The 14,408-nt window shown below is 52.9% G+C and overlaps 1 protein-coding gene across 1 annotated transcript in view; it reads left to right on the forward strand.

Annotated features, from left to right (window-relative positions):
- The window catches only part of ATCAY (ATCAY kinesin light chain interacting caytaxin), a 48,257-nt gene extending 37,436 nt beyond the window's left edge, over positions 1-10,821 (forward strand). Inside the window, exons 10-13 of the mRNA XM_035286244.3 lie at positions 475-510; positions 1,787-1,858; positions 4,369-4,404; positions 7,113-10,821. Of these exons, the coding sequence (XP_035142135.1) occupies positions 475-510; positions 1,787-1,858; positions 4,369-4,404; positions 7,113-7,122 (154 nt within the window). The 3' untranslated portion in view covers positions 7,123-10,821. The remainder of the gene's footprint in view (positions 1-474; positions 511-1,786; positions 1,859-4,368; positions 4,405-7,112) is intronic.
- The last annotated feature ends 3,587 nt before the right edge of the window (positions 10,822-14,408 follow it).

The following is a 14,408-nucleotide window of genomic DNA, read 5'->3' on the forward strand; positions in this document are numbered from 1 at the left end:
GAGTATGACAGAATGAGATCCTGTCTAAAAAGAGAGAGAGAGAAAAGACGGAAAAAAGAGAGCTTGTTTCTCTGCTTGATAAGGGAAAAGAATACCACGTACAGTGGCTCACGCCTGTAATCCCAACACTTTGGGAGGCCTCGGTGGGTAAATCATGAGGTCAGGAGTTCAAGATCAGCCTGGCCAAGATAGGGAAACCCCATCTCTACAGAAAATTTAAAAAAAAAAAAATTAGCCAGGCATGATGGTGCACGCCAGCTACTCGGGGAAGCTGTGGCAGAGAATCGCTTGAACCTGGGAAGCGGAGGTTGCAGTGAGCCAAGATCGCACCACTGCACTCCAGCCTGGGTGACAGAGTGAGACTCCATCTCAAATAAATAAATAAAATAAAAAGGAAAAGGGAAGGGAATTCCCCCAGAAAGTGTATCTCAGGGGAAAGGAAGGTTGCGTCTGACGTCTTTTTCTTTCTTTCAGATACGAAGAGGAAAGACTGAAGGCCAGGAGGGAGAGGTATGTGCCGAGTGGCCTCTGCTGGGGCTGGGTCGGGGCAACAGGGCTGAGCCTGCCTCTTGGTTGGGGCAACCTGGCGACTTCCGCTGAGCAGGGACCACTGTCCCTGGCAGGGCTCAAGACGCTGCCCTTCTGCCAAGGACATTAAACTCAGACCTGCATTCAAATCCCGGCTCCCACGTTCAGCTACAGAGTGACATTAAGCAAATAAAAAGTTAACAACTGGCCGGGCGCGGTGGCTCACGCCTGTAATCCCAGCACTTTGGGAGGCCGAGGCGGGTGGATCACGAGGTCAAGAGATCGAGACCATCCTGGTCAACATGGTGAAACCCCGTCTCTACTAAAAATACAAAAAATTAGCTGGGCATGGTGGCGCGTGCCTGTAATCCCAGCTACTCGGGAGGCTGAGGCAGGAGAATTGCCTGAACCCAGGAGGCGGAGGTTGCGGTGAGCCGAGATCGCGCCATTGCACTCCAGCCTGGGTAACAGGAGCGAAACTCCGACTCAAAAAAAAAAGCTAACAACTGCCTTGGAGGTTATTGTGGAAGATGATGGACCCTTGGCAGAAAGAATGAGCATGTACTTCAGGCTCCACAAAGCATAAGAGTCAGGCCGGGCTCGGGAGCTCACGCCTGTAATCCCAGCACTTTGGGAGGCCAGGACAGGAGGATCACCTGAGGTCAGGAGTTTGGGACCAGCCTGGGCAACATGGCGAAACCCTATCTTTACCAAAAATACAAAAATTAGCCGGGGGTGGTGGTGCACGCCTGTAGGCCCAACTACTTGGGAGGCTGAGGCAGGAGAATCAGTTGAACCCGGGAGGCGGAGGCTGCAGTGAGCCGAGATGGCACCACTGCACTCAAGCCTGGGCGACAGAGTGAGACTCCATCTCAAAAAAAAACAAAGTTAGCCAGTTGTGCTGGCATGCACCCAGCACGCAGGGGGAGACTGAATCCAGGAGATGGTTTGATCCCAGGAAGCCGAGGCTGCAGTGAGCCATGACTGCACGGCTGCACTCCAGCCTGAGCAACAGAGCAAGACCCTATCTAACAAAACAAACAAAAGAACGGGCTTCATCCTGCCAGGTGGGGAAACAGAGGCAAATAAGACAGAGTCTTGGTCCCAGAAGTTTTCTCAAATAGCAACGGTGGGGAACGTCTCACTGGTTTGGAAAACAGGTCCCAGGGACAGGAAAGCAGAGAGGCCGGTGGCAGCTGAGAGCCCCTTGGCCTGGCCCAGCCAGTCGCCCTTGTCACCTTGTTCTCTCTGTCCACAGCACAAGGCCCCAGCCGGAGTTCCTGCTGCCCAGGTGTGAAGAGAAGCCAGAGGAGGCCCCAGTGGAAAACAGGTAGGTATGCAGGGGACCAGGGGCGGAGAGCTGGCAGCCATGGGAGGCTGCCTAGTCCCTTGGGGGAGGCTGGGGAGGAGGGAGGGCCCTCACTCAGGAACAGAAAATTGAATTAAGTGGGATTATAAGTGTGAACAGTGACTCACACTTATAATCCCAGCATTTTGGGAGGCTGAAGCGGGCGAATCACATGAGGTCAGTAGTTCGAGACCAGCCAGGCCAGCATGGCGAAATCTCATCTCTACTAAAAATACAAAAATTAGCCGGGCGTGGTGTCACACATCTGTAATCCCATCCCAACTACTTGGGAAGCTGAAGCCGGAGATTCACTTGAACCTGGGAGGCAGATGTTGCAGTAGCCCACGACACAGAAGTGAGACTCCATCTCAAATAAATAAATAACATAACGTAAAAATAAAAATTATCCAGGTATGGACCAGGCGCGGTGGCTCACGCCTGTAATCTCAGCACTTTGGGAGGCTGAGGTGGGTGGATCACGAGGTCAAGAGATGGAGACCATCCTGGCCAATATGGTGAAACCCCGTCTCTACTAAAAATACAAAATCGGCCGGGTGCGGTGGCTCACACCTTTAATCTCAACACTTTGGGAAGCCAAGGCAGGCAGATCACTTGAGGTCGGGAGTTTGAGACCAGCCTGACCAACATGGAGAACCCCATCTCTACTAAAAATACAAAACCAGCTGGACGTGGTGGCGCATGCCTGTAGTCCCAGCTACTTGGGAGGCTGAGGCAGGAGAATCGCTTGAACTGGAGAGGCGGAGGTTGCAGTGAGCCAAGACTATGCCACTGCACTCCAGCCTGGGCAACAAGAGTGAAACTGCATCTCAAAAAAAAAAAAAAAAGGCCGGGCATGGTTGCTCAAGCCTGTAATCCAATCACTTTGGGAGGCCAGGGCTGGCAGATCACGAGGTCAGGAGATCGAGACCATCCTGGCCAACATGGTGAAACCCCGTCTCTCCTAAAAATACAAAAAAATTAGCTGGGCGTGGTGGCGCGTGCCTGTAATCCCAGCTAATCCTGAGGCTGAGGCAGGAGAATTGCTTGAGCCCAGGCGGTCGAGATTGCAGTGAGCCGAGATCGCACCACTGCACTACAGCCTGGGTGACAGTGCGAGACTCTGTCTCAAAAAAAAAAAATTAACTGGGCACGATGGTGCATGCCTGTAGTCCCAGGTACTCAGGAGGCTGAGGCAGGAGAATTGCTTGAACCCGGGAGGCGAAGGTTTCAGTGAGCCGAGATCGCGCCACTGCATTCCAGCCTGGCAAAAGATCAAGGCTCCGTCTCAAAAAAAAAAAAAAAAAATTATCCAGGTATGGTGATATACACCTGTGGTCCCAGCTACTCAGAAGGGTGAGGCAGGCAGATGTCTGGAGACCAGTGAGCTCTGACTGCACTCCAGCCTGGGCAACAGAGCAAGACCCTGTCTCAAAAAAAAAAAAAAAACTTATCCTGATGTTCTCATATTATGGTAATCTCAACGTTATCATAGTGATGAAAGGTGACCTGTGTCCAAGTCCCGGCAGGTAGATTCAGACTCCCCAAGTCCAGCAGACCCTCAGCAATATGACTGCTTTCATTTTGTGTTCGTGAAAGACTTTGGCCAAGCTCCTCAAAACCGTCTGTTCAGGCTCATTTGTTACGCAGCAGATGCAGGCTGACTTCTGTTTTCTACCCGAGACAGCCGTGCTGGTCCTCATGCGGCTTACAGCCTCCATCCACAAGCAGAAAATGCCCAAGAGTGGGCACTGTGGTTCACGCCTATAGTCCCAGCACTCTGGGAGGCCAGAGCAGGAGGACCATCTGAGGCCAGGAGTTCGAGACCAGCTTGGGTGACACAGTGAGATACAAACAATTTAAAAATCAGCCAGGCATGATGGTGTGTACCTGGAGTCCCAGCTACTCGGGAGGCTGAGATGGGAGGCTCACCTGAGCCCTGGAGCTGGAGGCTGCAGTGAGCCACCGTCCCACCATGCACTCCAGCCTGGGCAACATAACAAACCCTGTATCTTTTATATATTTATTTACTTGTTTTGAGACAGAGTTTCACTCTGGTCGCCCAGGGACTGGAGTGCAGGGGCGTGATCCCGCTCACCGCAACCTCCGCCTCCCGGGTACGAGTGATTCTCCTGCCTCAGCCTCCCAAGTAGCTGGGACTACAGGCACCTGCCACCACGCCTAGTTAATTTTTGTATTTTTAGTAGAGATGTGGTTTCGCCATGTTGGCAAGGCTGGTCTCAAACTCTTGACTTCAGGTGATCCGCCCGCCTCAGCCTCCCAAAGTGCTGGGATAACGGGCGTGAGCCACCGTCCTCCAAGACCCTGTATCTTATTATTACTCTTTATTTTTTAATTTTAAATTTCTTTTCCTGGAAACTTTCATTTAATGGACCCTGTATCTTAAAAATATAGTAAGTTAAAGGAAAAAAAGGAAAATTTCCAGGCTCCCCAAAATAGGCAAATAATGCCCCGTCTCCATCTGTCCTCCACAGGTCTGCTCCAGTCACAGAAGAAGATCAGGAAACAAGGTGGGTGTGGGGCAGGGGGGTCTTGGTGCTGTTTTCAGGATCTCCCACATGGAGCCTGTATCGGTTGGGGTTCTCAAGAGGGACGGAAAACAGAATCAGCCGCCGGCGAATACAAAGCAGGCAGAGAGCCTAAGCCCAGGAAAACTGGCCCATGACTTATTGCGAGTGGGGGATACGGCACAGGGGAGGCAGGGAGGTGTGTTCCCTTAACCAGTCAGGCCATCCTGCACAACTCCAGGGGGCGCCATGACATAAAACCAGGACACAAACGATGCCGCAGAGCTATGCAGTAGACGCCCCTAAAGGAAAAACTGGCTCAGAGCCAGGCTCCCTGAAGCCCAGGATGTGACCCCACGGAATGGTGGATTGTCCATGATCCACCTCAGATCCTCCACTTGGTTGTGGATGCCAGGAAAAGCCACCCTGTGGCCGGGCACAGCATTTTGGGAGGCCAAGGCAGGCAGATCACGAGGTCAAGAGACCGAGACCATCCTGGCCAACATGGTGAAACCCCGTCTCTACTAAAAAACACAAAAATTAACCGGGCGTGGTGGCGCGGGCCTGTAATCCCAGCTACTCAGGAGGCTGAGGCAGGAGAATCGCTTGAACCCAGGAGACGGAGATTGCAGTGAGCCGAGATGGGGCCATTGCACTCCAGCCTGCTGCCTGGCGACGGAGCGAGACTCTGTCTCCAAAAAAAAATCAACAAAAGGAAGAGGTGCATAGATAAGGATCCAGGAGAGACCGGGCCGAAGCTGCCAAGTGTCCTCTCCCAGTGGGACTGTGTGGCCAAACACAACGTGCTGTTAGTTAGAGACTAACATAGCGGCTAGGGTGTTCACGGAGAGTCAACGACATGCACCTGGCTGACCGTCTTCATAGCCGCCCTTAGCCTCCAGCCCCTCCACAGATCGAGCTGGTCCCACGTGGCCCACGTCCCACCCTAAGTCACATTGTGAGTATATTAATCCGTTCTCATGCTGCTATGAAGAAAAACCGGAGACTGGGTAATTTAAAGAGAAAACAGGTTTCATTGACTCACAGTTCTGCATGGCTGGGAGGCCCCAGGAAACTTACAATCATGGCACAAGACACCTCTTCACAGGGCAGCAGAAGAGAGAAGCTCTGAGCAAAGTGGAAAAGACCCTTAGAAAAGCACCAGATCTTGGCCGGGCGCGGTGGCTCACGAGGTCAGGAGATCGAGACTATCCTGGCTTACACAGTGAAACTCCGTCTCTACTAAAAATACAAAAAATTAGCTGGGTACGGTGGCGGGCACCTGTAGTCCCAGCTACTTGGGAGGCTGAGGCAGGAGAATCACGTGAACCCGGGAGGCAGAAGTCGCAGTGAGCCGAGATCGTGCCACTGCACTCCAGCCTGGCGACAGAATGAGACTCCATCTCAAAAACCACCCCCATGATTTACTCACCTCCCACTGGGTCCCTCCCACAACACGTGGGTATTATGGGAACTACAATCCAAGACGAGCTCCGGGTAAGGACACAGCCCAACCACACCAGTTAGCACAGACTACCCGGCATGACCCAAGGTCCCCAGGTAAACAAAGACAGTCCCGGCGGGATGCTCCAAGACTTTAGAATGTGTGGGATTTATCCTTGACCGCACAGTCTCATCCAAATCTATGACACGGGCTGGCCGCATGCCTTACTACCCATGTGACCCAGGAAGCTCCAAGCTAAGAGACAAACATCAAAAACGGTCATAGACCAGTGCCGCTTCGGGGCGCTGAGTAAAAGCGAGTTCTCGATGTGCAGTTCTGAAAGACCACCTCACCCCACGCTCTGTGAACCCACCTGGAGATGAGTTCACATACACACACAGCAAACACGAGGAAATCATCCACCATGAGCAAAAGACAGCACACAGCAAACGGCAGAACTGGATCCTGCCTGGAGATGCTTAGGTGGAGAAGACAGAATAAGCGTGTTTTCAAAGATTAAAAACACAAAAGAAGGAATTGTAAGGAGCAACAGATGAATGGATGAGTGGATAGGTGGACGGATGGATAAATGGATGGGTGGAAGGATGGATGGATGAGTGGATGGATGGGAGGAGAGATGGATGATGGGGTGAATGGATGGATGGATGGATGGATGGATGATGGGTGGAGGGATGGAAAGATGGATGGATGAACAGGTGGATGGGTGAACGGGTAGATGAATGGTTGGTTGGATAAATGGTGGGGTAGATAAATGGGTGAGTAAATGGATGGACAGATGGACGAATGGATGAGTGGGCAGGTGAGTGGATGAACAGATGGATGACAGACGGATGGGTGGGTTGGACGGCTGGGTGAGTGGGTGGGTAGATGGGTGGTTGGATGGATGAGTCAGTGGCTGGATGGGTGGGCAGATGGATGAATGGAGGGGTGGGAGGGGGGGTGGGTGGGTGGATAGATGAGTAGGTGAGTGGGTGGATGGGTGGGTGAAGGGATGGGTTGAAGCCTCCCTCCGGGCTGACTGAGGTTACAAGTCTCCAGGCCTGTGGGCACCAGGAAGGAGGCCCTCAGAGCCACACTTAGAAAGTGGGGTGGCGAGAGCCTAGTCCTGAGGGGTAAGTGCCGCTCTTGCTGCTAGGAGCTCACCCACACCGGGTGGGATCATTCTTTCAGCTCCCATACGTGTGGAACAGCATTTTGCATTTTTAACATTAACAGTAATAACTTGGCCTGTGTGTCTTCCCCCCAGCATGTCCTGAGGTGACATGAGCGTAACGAAGGACATGGAAGAAGATTCCAGATGCCAGGAAACCGCTGTCAGACGCCCACTGGCCCCAGATCTCATCCTGCCTCCTCCTGAGTCCCAATTCTTCCAAGGGTGCCAGCCCCTCCGTTCATCTCTGAAACCCAGCGTCCTTTTTCGCTGCTTGAAAACATTGTATTTTTTTTTAATGATGCAGTATTTGTGCGTTCCAGAAAAGGGCCCACCTCCGAGCGCCGCAGCTTCCCACACCTATGAACTCACGGCCAAGAAGAGCAAGAAGTGCAGGGGGTGCCTCCGCTCCTGCTCCCAGCCCCTGCGGTCAGAGCCAGATACAAGATTCAAGACCCTTCTCTTGCTTGTCACCTGCTCCAGGGTAGAGCCACAGACACCCACCGCCACCCCAGCTGGGTCTGCGTCCTTTCCTGTGCCTTTCCCCCCAGAACGCGGCCCTGGACCTGGAAACTCAACCCCCATAGGAGAGTCACGTCCTGGGGTACCACCTGGGCTCCCTCCTGGGCTCCGACCTTATATCCAAAATTCACGTCAGTGGTTTTTCATTGAACCTGTCTACCCTCGCTCATAATGACACCCAGCTCTTTGAGACGCTCAGAGCCCATTCACAAGAAGGGCCGCTGCCAGCCATCCTCGTCCTACGATTGCAAAATGACGCCCCAGTCATCTAGAGCATTCTCAAGCCCCTTTAATTCAGACGCCAAGCCACAGGGCAAACCCAGTCAATACGTCCCACTGAGGAATGAGACACGCTGACCTTGGCCGGGCACCGTGGCTCACGCTTGTATTCCCAGCACTGCGGGAGGCCGAGACGGGTGGATCACAAGGTCAGGAGTTCGAGACCAGCCTGGCCAACAGGGCGAAACCCTGTATCTACTAAATATACAAAAATTAGCGGGGCGTGGTGGCAGGCGCCTGCAATCCCAGCTACTCAGCAGGCTGAGGCCGGAGCATCGCTTGAACCCACGAGGTGGAGGTTGCAGTGAGCTGATATAGTGCCATGGCATTCCAGCCTGGGCCACAAGAACAAGACTCTTGTCTCAAAAAAAAAAAAAAAAAAAAAGAGAGAGAGAGAGAGACAGATGCTGACCTCACTGCTTCCCCGACCCAGCATCGGGCTGGGACACAGCAACACTGTTCCAGGTTGGAACAGAAGAGGCTCAGAAGCCAGCTCTGAAACAGGCAGACCTAGCAAAAGGAAGATACGGGGATCAGACACCGGAGTGTTTCAGAAGTCACTCGGGAAGATAAGTCCAGGGTGCTGGCTGCAGCCACCTGCATTCAAAGCTTGGACCCGCGGGTTCTTCTTCAGGAGGTAAATTTCACTTGGAAAAAAAAAAAAAAAGACAAGACTTTTCTAATGCGGTCCAAACGCCTGTCCCCGGTCAGACGGGCTCCGGAAGCAGCGAGCTCCCTGTCTCTGGAGGCATTCAAGAAAAGGCTGGGCTGGGAGTGGTGGCTCACCCCTGTAATCCCAGCACTTTGGGAGGCCGAGGTGGGCAGATCACCTGAAGTCAAGAGTTCGAGACCACCCTGGCCAACGTGGTGAAACCTCATCTCTACTAAAAATACAAAAATTAGCCGGGCGTGGTGGCAAGTGCCTGTGATCTCAACTACTTGGGAGACTGAGGCACAAGAGTCACTTAAACCTGAGAGGTGGAGGTTGCAGTGAGCCAAGATCATGCCATCGCACTCCAGCCTGGAGGACAGAGCAAGACTCTGTCTCAAAACAAAACGAAACAAAAATAGGCCGGCCGTGGTGACTCACACCTGTAATCCCAGCACTTTGGGAGGCTGAGGTGAGTGGATCACCTGAGGTCAGGAGTTCGAGACCAGCCTGGCCAACATGGTGAAACCCTGTCTCTACTAAAAATACAAAAATTAGCCGGGTGTGGTGGTGCGCGCCTGTAATCCCAGCTACTTGGGAGGCTGAGGCAGAATTGCTTGAACCCAGGAGGCACCGGTTGTGGTGAGCCAAAGTCATGCCACTGCTCTCCAGCCTGGGTGACAAGAGGGAAACTCTGTCCCAAAAAAGAAAAGAAAAGGCTGGACGGTGTTTGCAGAGTTGCTGACGAGGCTCCCTCTAATCCTAGGCGTCTTCCCGTCTATCAATCTGAGCAGACGTCGAGTAAAAGGGCACATTCTCCAGGCCCTCCTTCCTGCCTGAGAGTCCAGGCTGGGCCAACCGGACCCACAGTGAACTGAGCCTCCGTGAAAGCGTCCAGTGCATCTTGACCTGGGACAGCAAAGAAGTGCATTTTGGGTTATTCCAGTGATGGATGGGACGGACCTGGTGGCATTCAGTGCTGAGGGGCAGCGATGCAGAAAGACTTGTCCCATGGGACAGGGTCCTATGCCAGCAGCTCCTGTCGAGAGCGGGCGTAGGCCTGCAGCTTGCCGTGAAGCCACTGGCTGTGACGGGACCTCTCTGGGTCTCAGCATTGCCCTGGGGAGGCTGGGACATGGTAGGGACGTGGTAGGGTTTTATCATTTGCGTTTCCCAAATGTCAAGTCTCAGCAGGGCGAGGGGGCTCACGCCTGTCATCCCAGCACTGTGGGAGGCTGAGGCGTGTGGATCACCTGAGGTCAGGAGTTCGAAACCAGCCTGGCCAACGTGGCGAAACCCCGTCTCTACTAAAAATACAAAAATTAGCCAGGTGTGGTGGTACGTGCCTGCAGTCCCAGCTACTCTGCAGGCTGAGGCAGGAGAATTGCTTGAACCCAGGAGGTGGAGGTTGCATTGAGCAGAGACTGCGCCACTGCACTCCAGCCTGGGCGACAGGGCAAGACTCCGACTCAAAACAAACAAACAAACAAAAAACAGTGACAGAAGCCTGATTGTCAGACTGCCCTGAGGGGAGAGGCTCCAGCAGATCGATGCCAGCCAGGCCCGGCTGCCACGATTTGTCCCCGGTGACCCAAGGCATGTGACTTCCGCATGAACCCTTCCCCCCTCCGCAGTGACTGGAACTCCCGGACCTCCATCTTCATGGAAGACTGGGGCCTCTTCCAAGTCACAGACAGGAGACAGGGACAGGAAGGAACTCGTTCCACCCGATCAGAAAACGAATCATCCAGTGTCTACGGCAGCAACCAAGTGACAAGGGAGGCCCAGCTGACCCGGAAGGCGCCTGCCGGCTGAACATTCTGCCCCCACCAGAAACTCTGGGGGACCGCCCATTAGGCTGTGGCCCACCCACCCCTTTGGATCACCAGCAGTCACAGACAACAGGCAGGCGAAACTGAAGACCCCAACCCAGTCCCAGTGGACCCTCCAGAGCAAAAGAGGCCCCCCGGTGAGGCCAGCTGTTGGCAGGCGTGATGAGGCTCGAACACCCGGGGCCGCCGTTCCCAGCTGGGCGGCAGCCCCCACCCCATTCACAGATCAGCTTGGCGATGGATTTGTATCAGGGTGGGGGCCGTGGTTTTGGCCAAAATGCAACGGACCCTGACCCTCCTCGTAAAAGGACGTTGGATTTTCCTCTGGTGACACATGGGATGCATCGTAAACCCTCCCCAAGCGCGGTCAGCACGCCCGTCCCTCCGACGACGACGAGTTTTGTGGTTTTTCAGAACAGAAATGAGATTAGGATTGGGATTGATGACTGTCGTGATGGGAACACATCGTCTCCATGAGCTTTGGGGGAATTTTTATGTGGAATAAATAAACCATCATCGAGAAGGGAGGTTTGCTCTTTTTTCAATTCTAGTGGCAGGCCGGGCGCAGTGGCTCACGCCTGTAATCCCAGTGCTTTGGGAGGCGAAGGCGAGTGGATCACTTGAGGTCAGGAGTTTGAGACTAGCTTGGCCAACGTGGCGGAACCCCGTCTCCATTAAAAATACTGAAATTAGCCAGGCATGGTGGTGCACACCTGTAATCCCAGCCACTCGGGAGGCTGAGGCAGGAGAATTGCTGGAACCCAGAGGGCGGAGGTTGTGGCGAGCCGAGATCGAGCCACTGCACTCCAGCCTGGGCAAAAGAGGGAGACTCCGTCTCCAAAAGAACAAAAAAGAAAAGAAAAGAAAACCTCACTCATTCACTCCTTCATTCATTTAGGGGCACTGGGGGTTTAGTCCCTCATGCCACTCCCAGCCCAAGTGGAGGGGCTCAACCCAGGGACCTGGGGCCTTGATGGCACCAGGAGGAAGGGGCCTTTATGATCAGAGGAACAACGCACAATCAGCCATCAGCCAGGCCAGCGGAAGGAGGGGTGTCCCCAGCAGAACGACCCACGGGGACAAGGCCTGGGGCAGACAGAGCTGGGCAGCCGGAGAGGACCCAGCGGCCAGATCAGCTGTCATCAGTGTTTCAGAAAAACCCAGGACTAAATTAAGGGCTCCGTCACCTGGTCACTTTCTTTTTATTAAGTTTTTGTTTGTTCTTTGTTTTTGAGACGGAGTCTCTGTCGCCCAGGCTGGAGTGCAATGGTGCGATCTCGGCTCACTGCAACCTCCCCCTCCTGGGTTCAAGCGGTTCTCCTGCCTCGGCCTCCCGAGGGGCTGTAATTGCAGACATCTGCCACCACATCTGGCTAAGTTTTGTGTTAAGCAGAGAAGGGGTTTCACCGTGTTGGTCAGGCTGGTCTCAAACTCCTCACCTCAAGTGATCCTCCTGCTTTGGCCTCCCGAAGTGCTGGGATTACAGGCGTGAGCTATTGTGCCCGGCCCTTTTTGTATTTTTTTTTTTTTTTTGGAGACAGAGTTTCACTCTTGTTACCCAGGCTGGAGTGCAATGGCGCAATCTCGGCTCACCGCAACCTCCCCCTCCTGGGTTCAGGCAATTCTCCTGCCTCAGCCTCCTGAGTAGCTGGGATTACAGGCACGCGCCACCATGCCCAGCTAATTTTTGTATTTTTAGTAGAGACGGGGTTTCACCATGTTGACCAGGATGGTCTCGATCTTTTGACCTCGTGATCCACCCTCCTTGGCCTCCCAAAGTGCTGGGATTACAGGCGTGAGCCACCGCGCCCATCCTCCTTTTTTGTTTTTTAAAAAATCAGGGATTTCCTCTGTAGTGCAGGCCTCAGCCTCCTGGGCGCAAGAGATCCTCCTGCCCGGTGGGGAGGGCACGGAGGAATAACATGGGGAGAAACGCTGGATACAGAATACACCTGAAGTAAAGTTAAAACACTCATCAAACTGTACACTTAGGATCTGTGCATCTTACTGTATCTAAATTATACATTAAAAATGTAATTTAAAAATTTAAAAACTGAAACAAGTTGAGACCTGAGATTGTTCAGAGCCTTCAATGTTCAGGGCACAGTTCCTAGTACCTAGTAGATGATTAATAAATACTGGTTAGACTCGAAAAAAGAAATAAGAGATCCTCCTGCCTCAGCCTCCCAAGCTATTTTTTTTTTAATTTTTGTAGAAACAGTTGTGGGCGAGGAGGCAAAGTTCTCACAACATTGCCCAGACTGGTCTTGAACTCCTGGCCTCAACTGATCCTCCCACCTTGGCCTCCTAAGCTGCCGGCATGACAGTTGTGAGCCACTGCAAACAAACACTTTTTTATTAAATCAAGATGAAAGTCACTTAACACAAAATTAATCTTTTTTTTTTTTTTTTTTTTCTGAGATGAAGTTGCCCAGTGTAATGGCATGATCTCGGCTCATCAAAACCTCTGGCTCCCGGGTTCAAGTGAGTCTCCTGCCTCAGCTTCCCTACTAGGTGGGATCACAGGCCTACGCCACCACACCTGGCTAATTTTATATTTTTTAATAGAGTTGGGGTTTCTCCATGTTTGTCAGGCTGGTCTTAAACTCCTGACCTCAGGTGATCCGCCTGCCTCGGCCTCCCATTGTGCTGGGATTACAGGCGTGAGCCACCGCACCCAGCTAAAATTAACCTTTTTTCTTTTCTTTCTTTTGAGATGGAGTTTCGCTCTTGTTACCCAGGCTGGAGTGTAATGGCGCAATCTCGGCTCACCACAACCTCCCAGGTTCAAGCAATTCTCCTGCCTCAGTCTCCCGAGTAGCTGGGACTACAGGTGTGCGCCACCACGCCCAGCTAATTTTTGTATTTTTAGTGGAGACAGGGTTTCACCATGTTGACCAGGATGGTCTTGATCTCTTGACCTCGTGATCTGCCCGCCTCGGCCTGCCACAGTGCTGGGATTACAGGTGTGAGCACCACATGCAGCCAAAATTAACCCTTTTTAAGAGTACATTCTTCCGTACTTCCTACCTTCACAATGTTTGGCAAAGACCACCTCTATCAAATTCTAGAATATTCCATTACCCCAAAAGTAAATCTGTCCCTAGCAGCAACAATCATCCCTACCCACCCACCCCAGCCCCTGGCACCCAGTCCTCCCCTTCCTGCCCCTGTGGATTGGCAAGTCCTGGACATTTTACGTAAATGGGATCACAAACCTTATAGCAATGGGGTCGCTAATTAACGCCCTGGGACCTGAGACTGCTTGGGGTCTGGCAGGCATTTGTAGCCCGTGCGTCCTCCGTGTCCTTCCCGCCAGGGTGGACTGGCACAGGGAGCCCTCCCAGAGGCGCCCTGCCAGGGCCTTTATCTGAGCAAGTCACTGTCACCTGAGGTCCTAGACCACGTGCCCCACCAAGAGGCTCCCAGGAAATTCTTGCCACTGAAACTGGGTCAGAGGTGAAGCCCAGGGGTTGGGCTCTGAGGGGTGCCTGCTTGAGCGCCGGGAGGAGCTCAGGCCACAGACACAGCCACCCCGCCACACAGCCACAGACTCTGTTGCTGACTGCTTTTCTCATGAAGATCCCAAGATTTCCAGTCCATTTTGCAAGAGCTCGTAAAGGCCAGGCTCACAATTCTGTAAAGGCTCACAAAGTACATCATTGGCCAGGTGTGGTGGCTTAAGCCTGTAATCCCAGCACTTGGGGATGCCAAGGAGGAAAGATCACTTGAGGCCAGGGGTTCAAGACCCGCCTAGGCAATGTAACAAGACCTCATCTCTTAAAAATTAGGGCCAGGCTTGGTGACTCACGCATGTAATCCCAGCACTTTGGGAGGCCAAGGCAGGCAGATTACAAGGTCAAGAGATCGAGACCATGCTGGCCAACATGGTGAAACCCCGTTTCTCCTAGAAATACAAAAATTAGCAGGGCATGGTGGCGCATGCCTGTAGTCCCAGCCATTCAGGAGGCTGAGGCTGGAGAATTGCTCTCGAACCTAGGAGGTGGAGGTTGCAGTGAGCCAAGATCACGCCATTGCACTCCAGCCTAGGCAACGAGAGCGAAACTCCGTCTGAAAAAAAAAAGCATCAGAAAAATTATTTTCCAGGTG

The sequence above is a fragment of the Callithrix jacchus genome, chromosome 22, assembly GCF_049354715.1.
Source record: "Callithrix jacchus isolate 240 chromosome 22, calJac240_pri, whole genome shotgun sequence".
In the NCBI taxonomy this organism is placed as follows: Eukaryota; Metazoa; Chordata; class Mammalia; order Primates; family Cebidae; genus Callithrix; species Callithrix jacchus.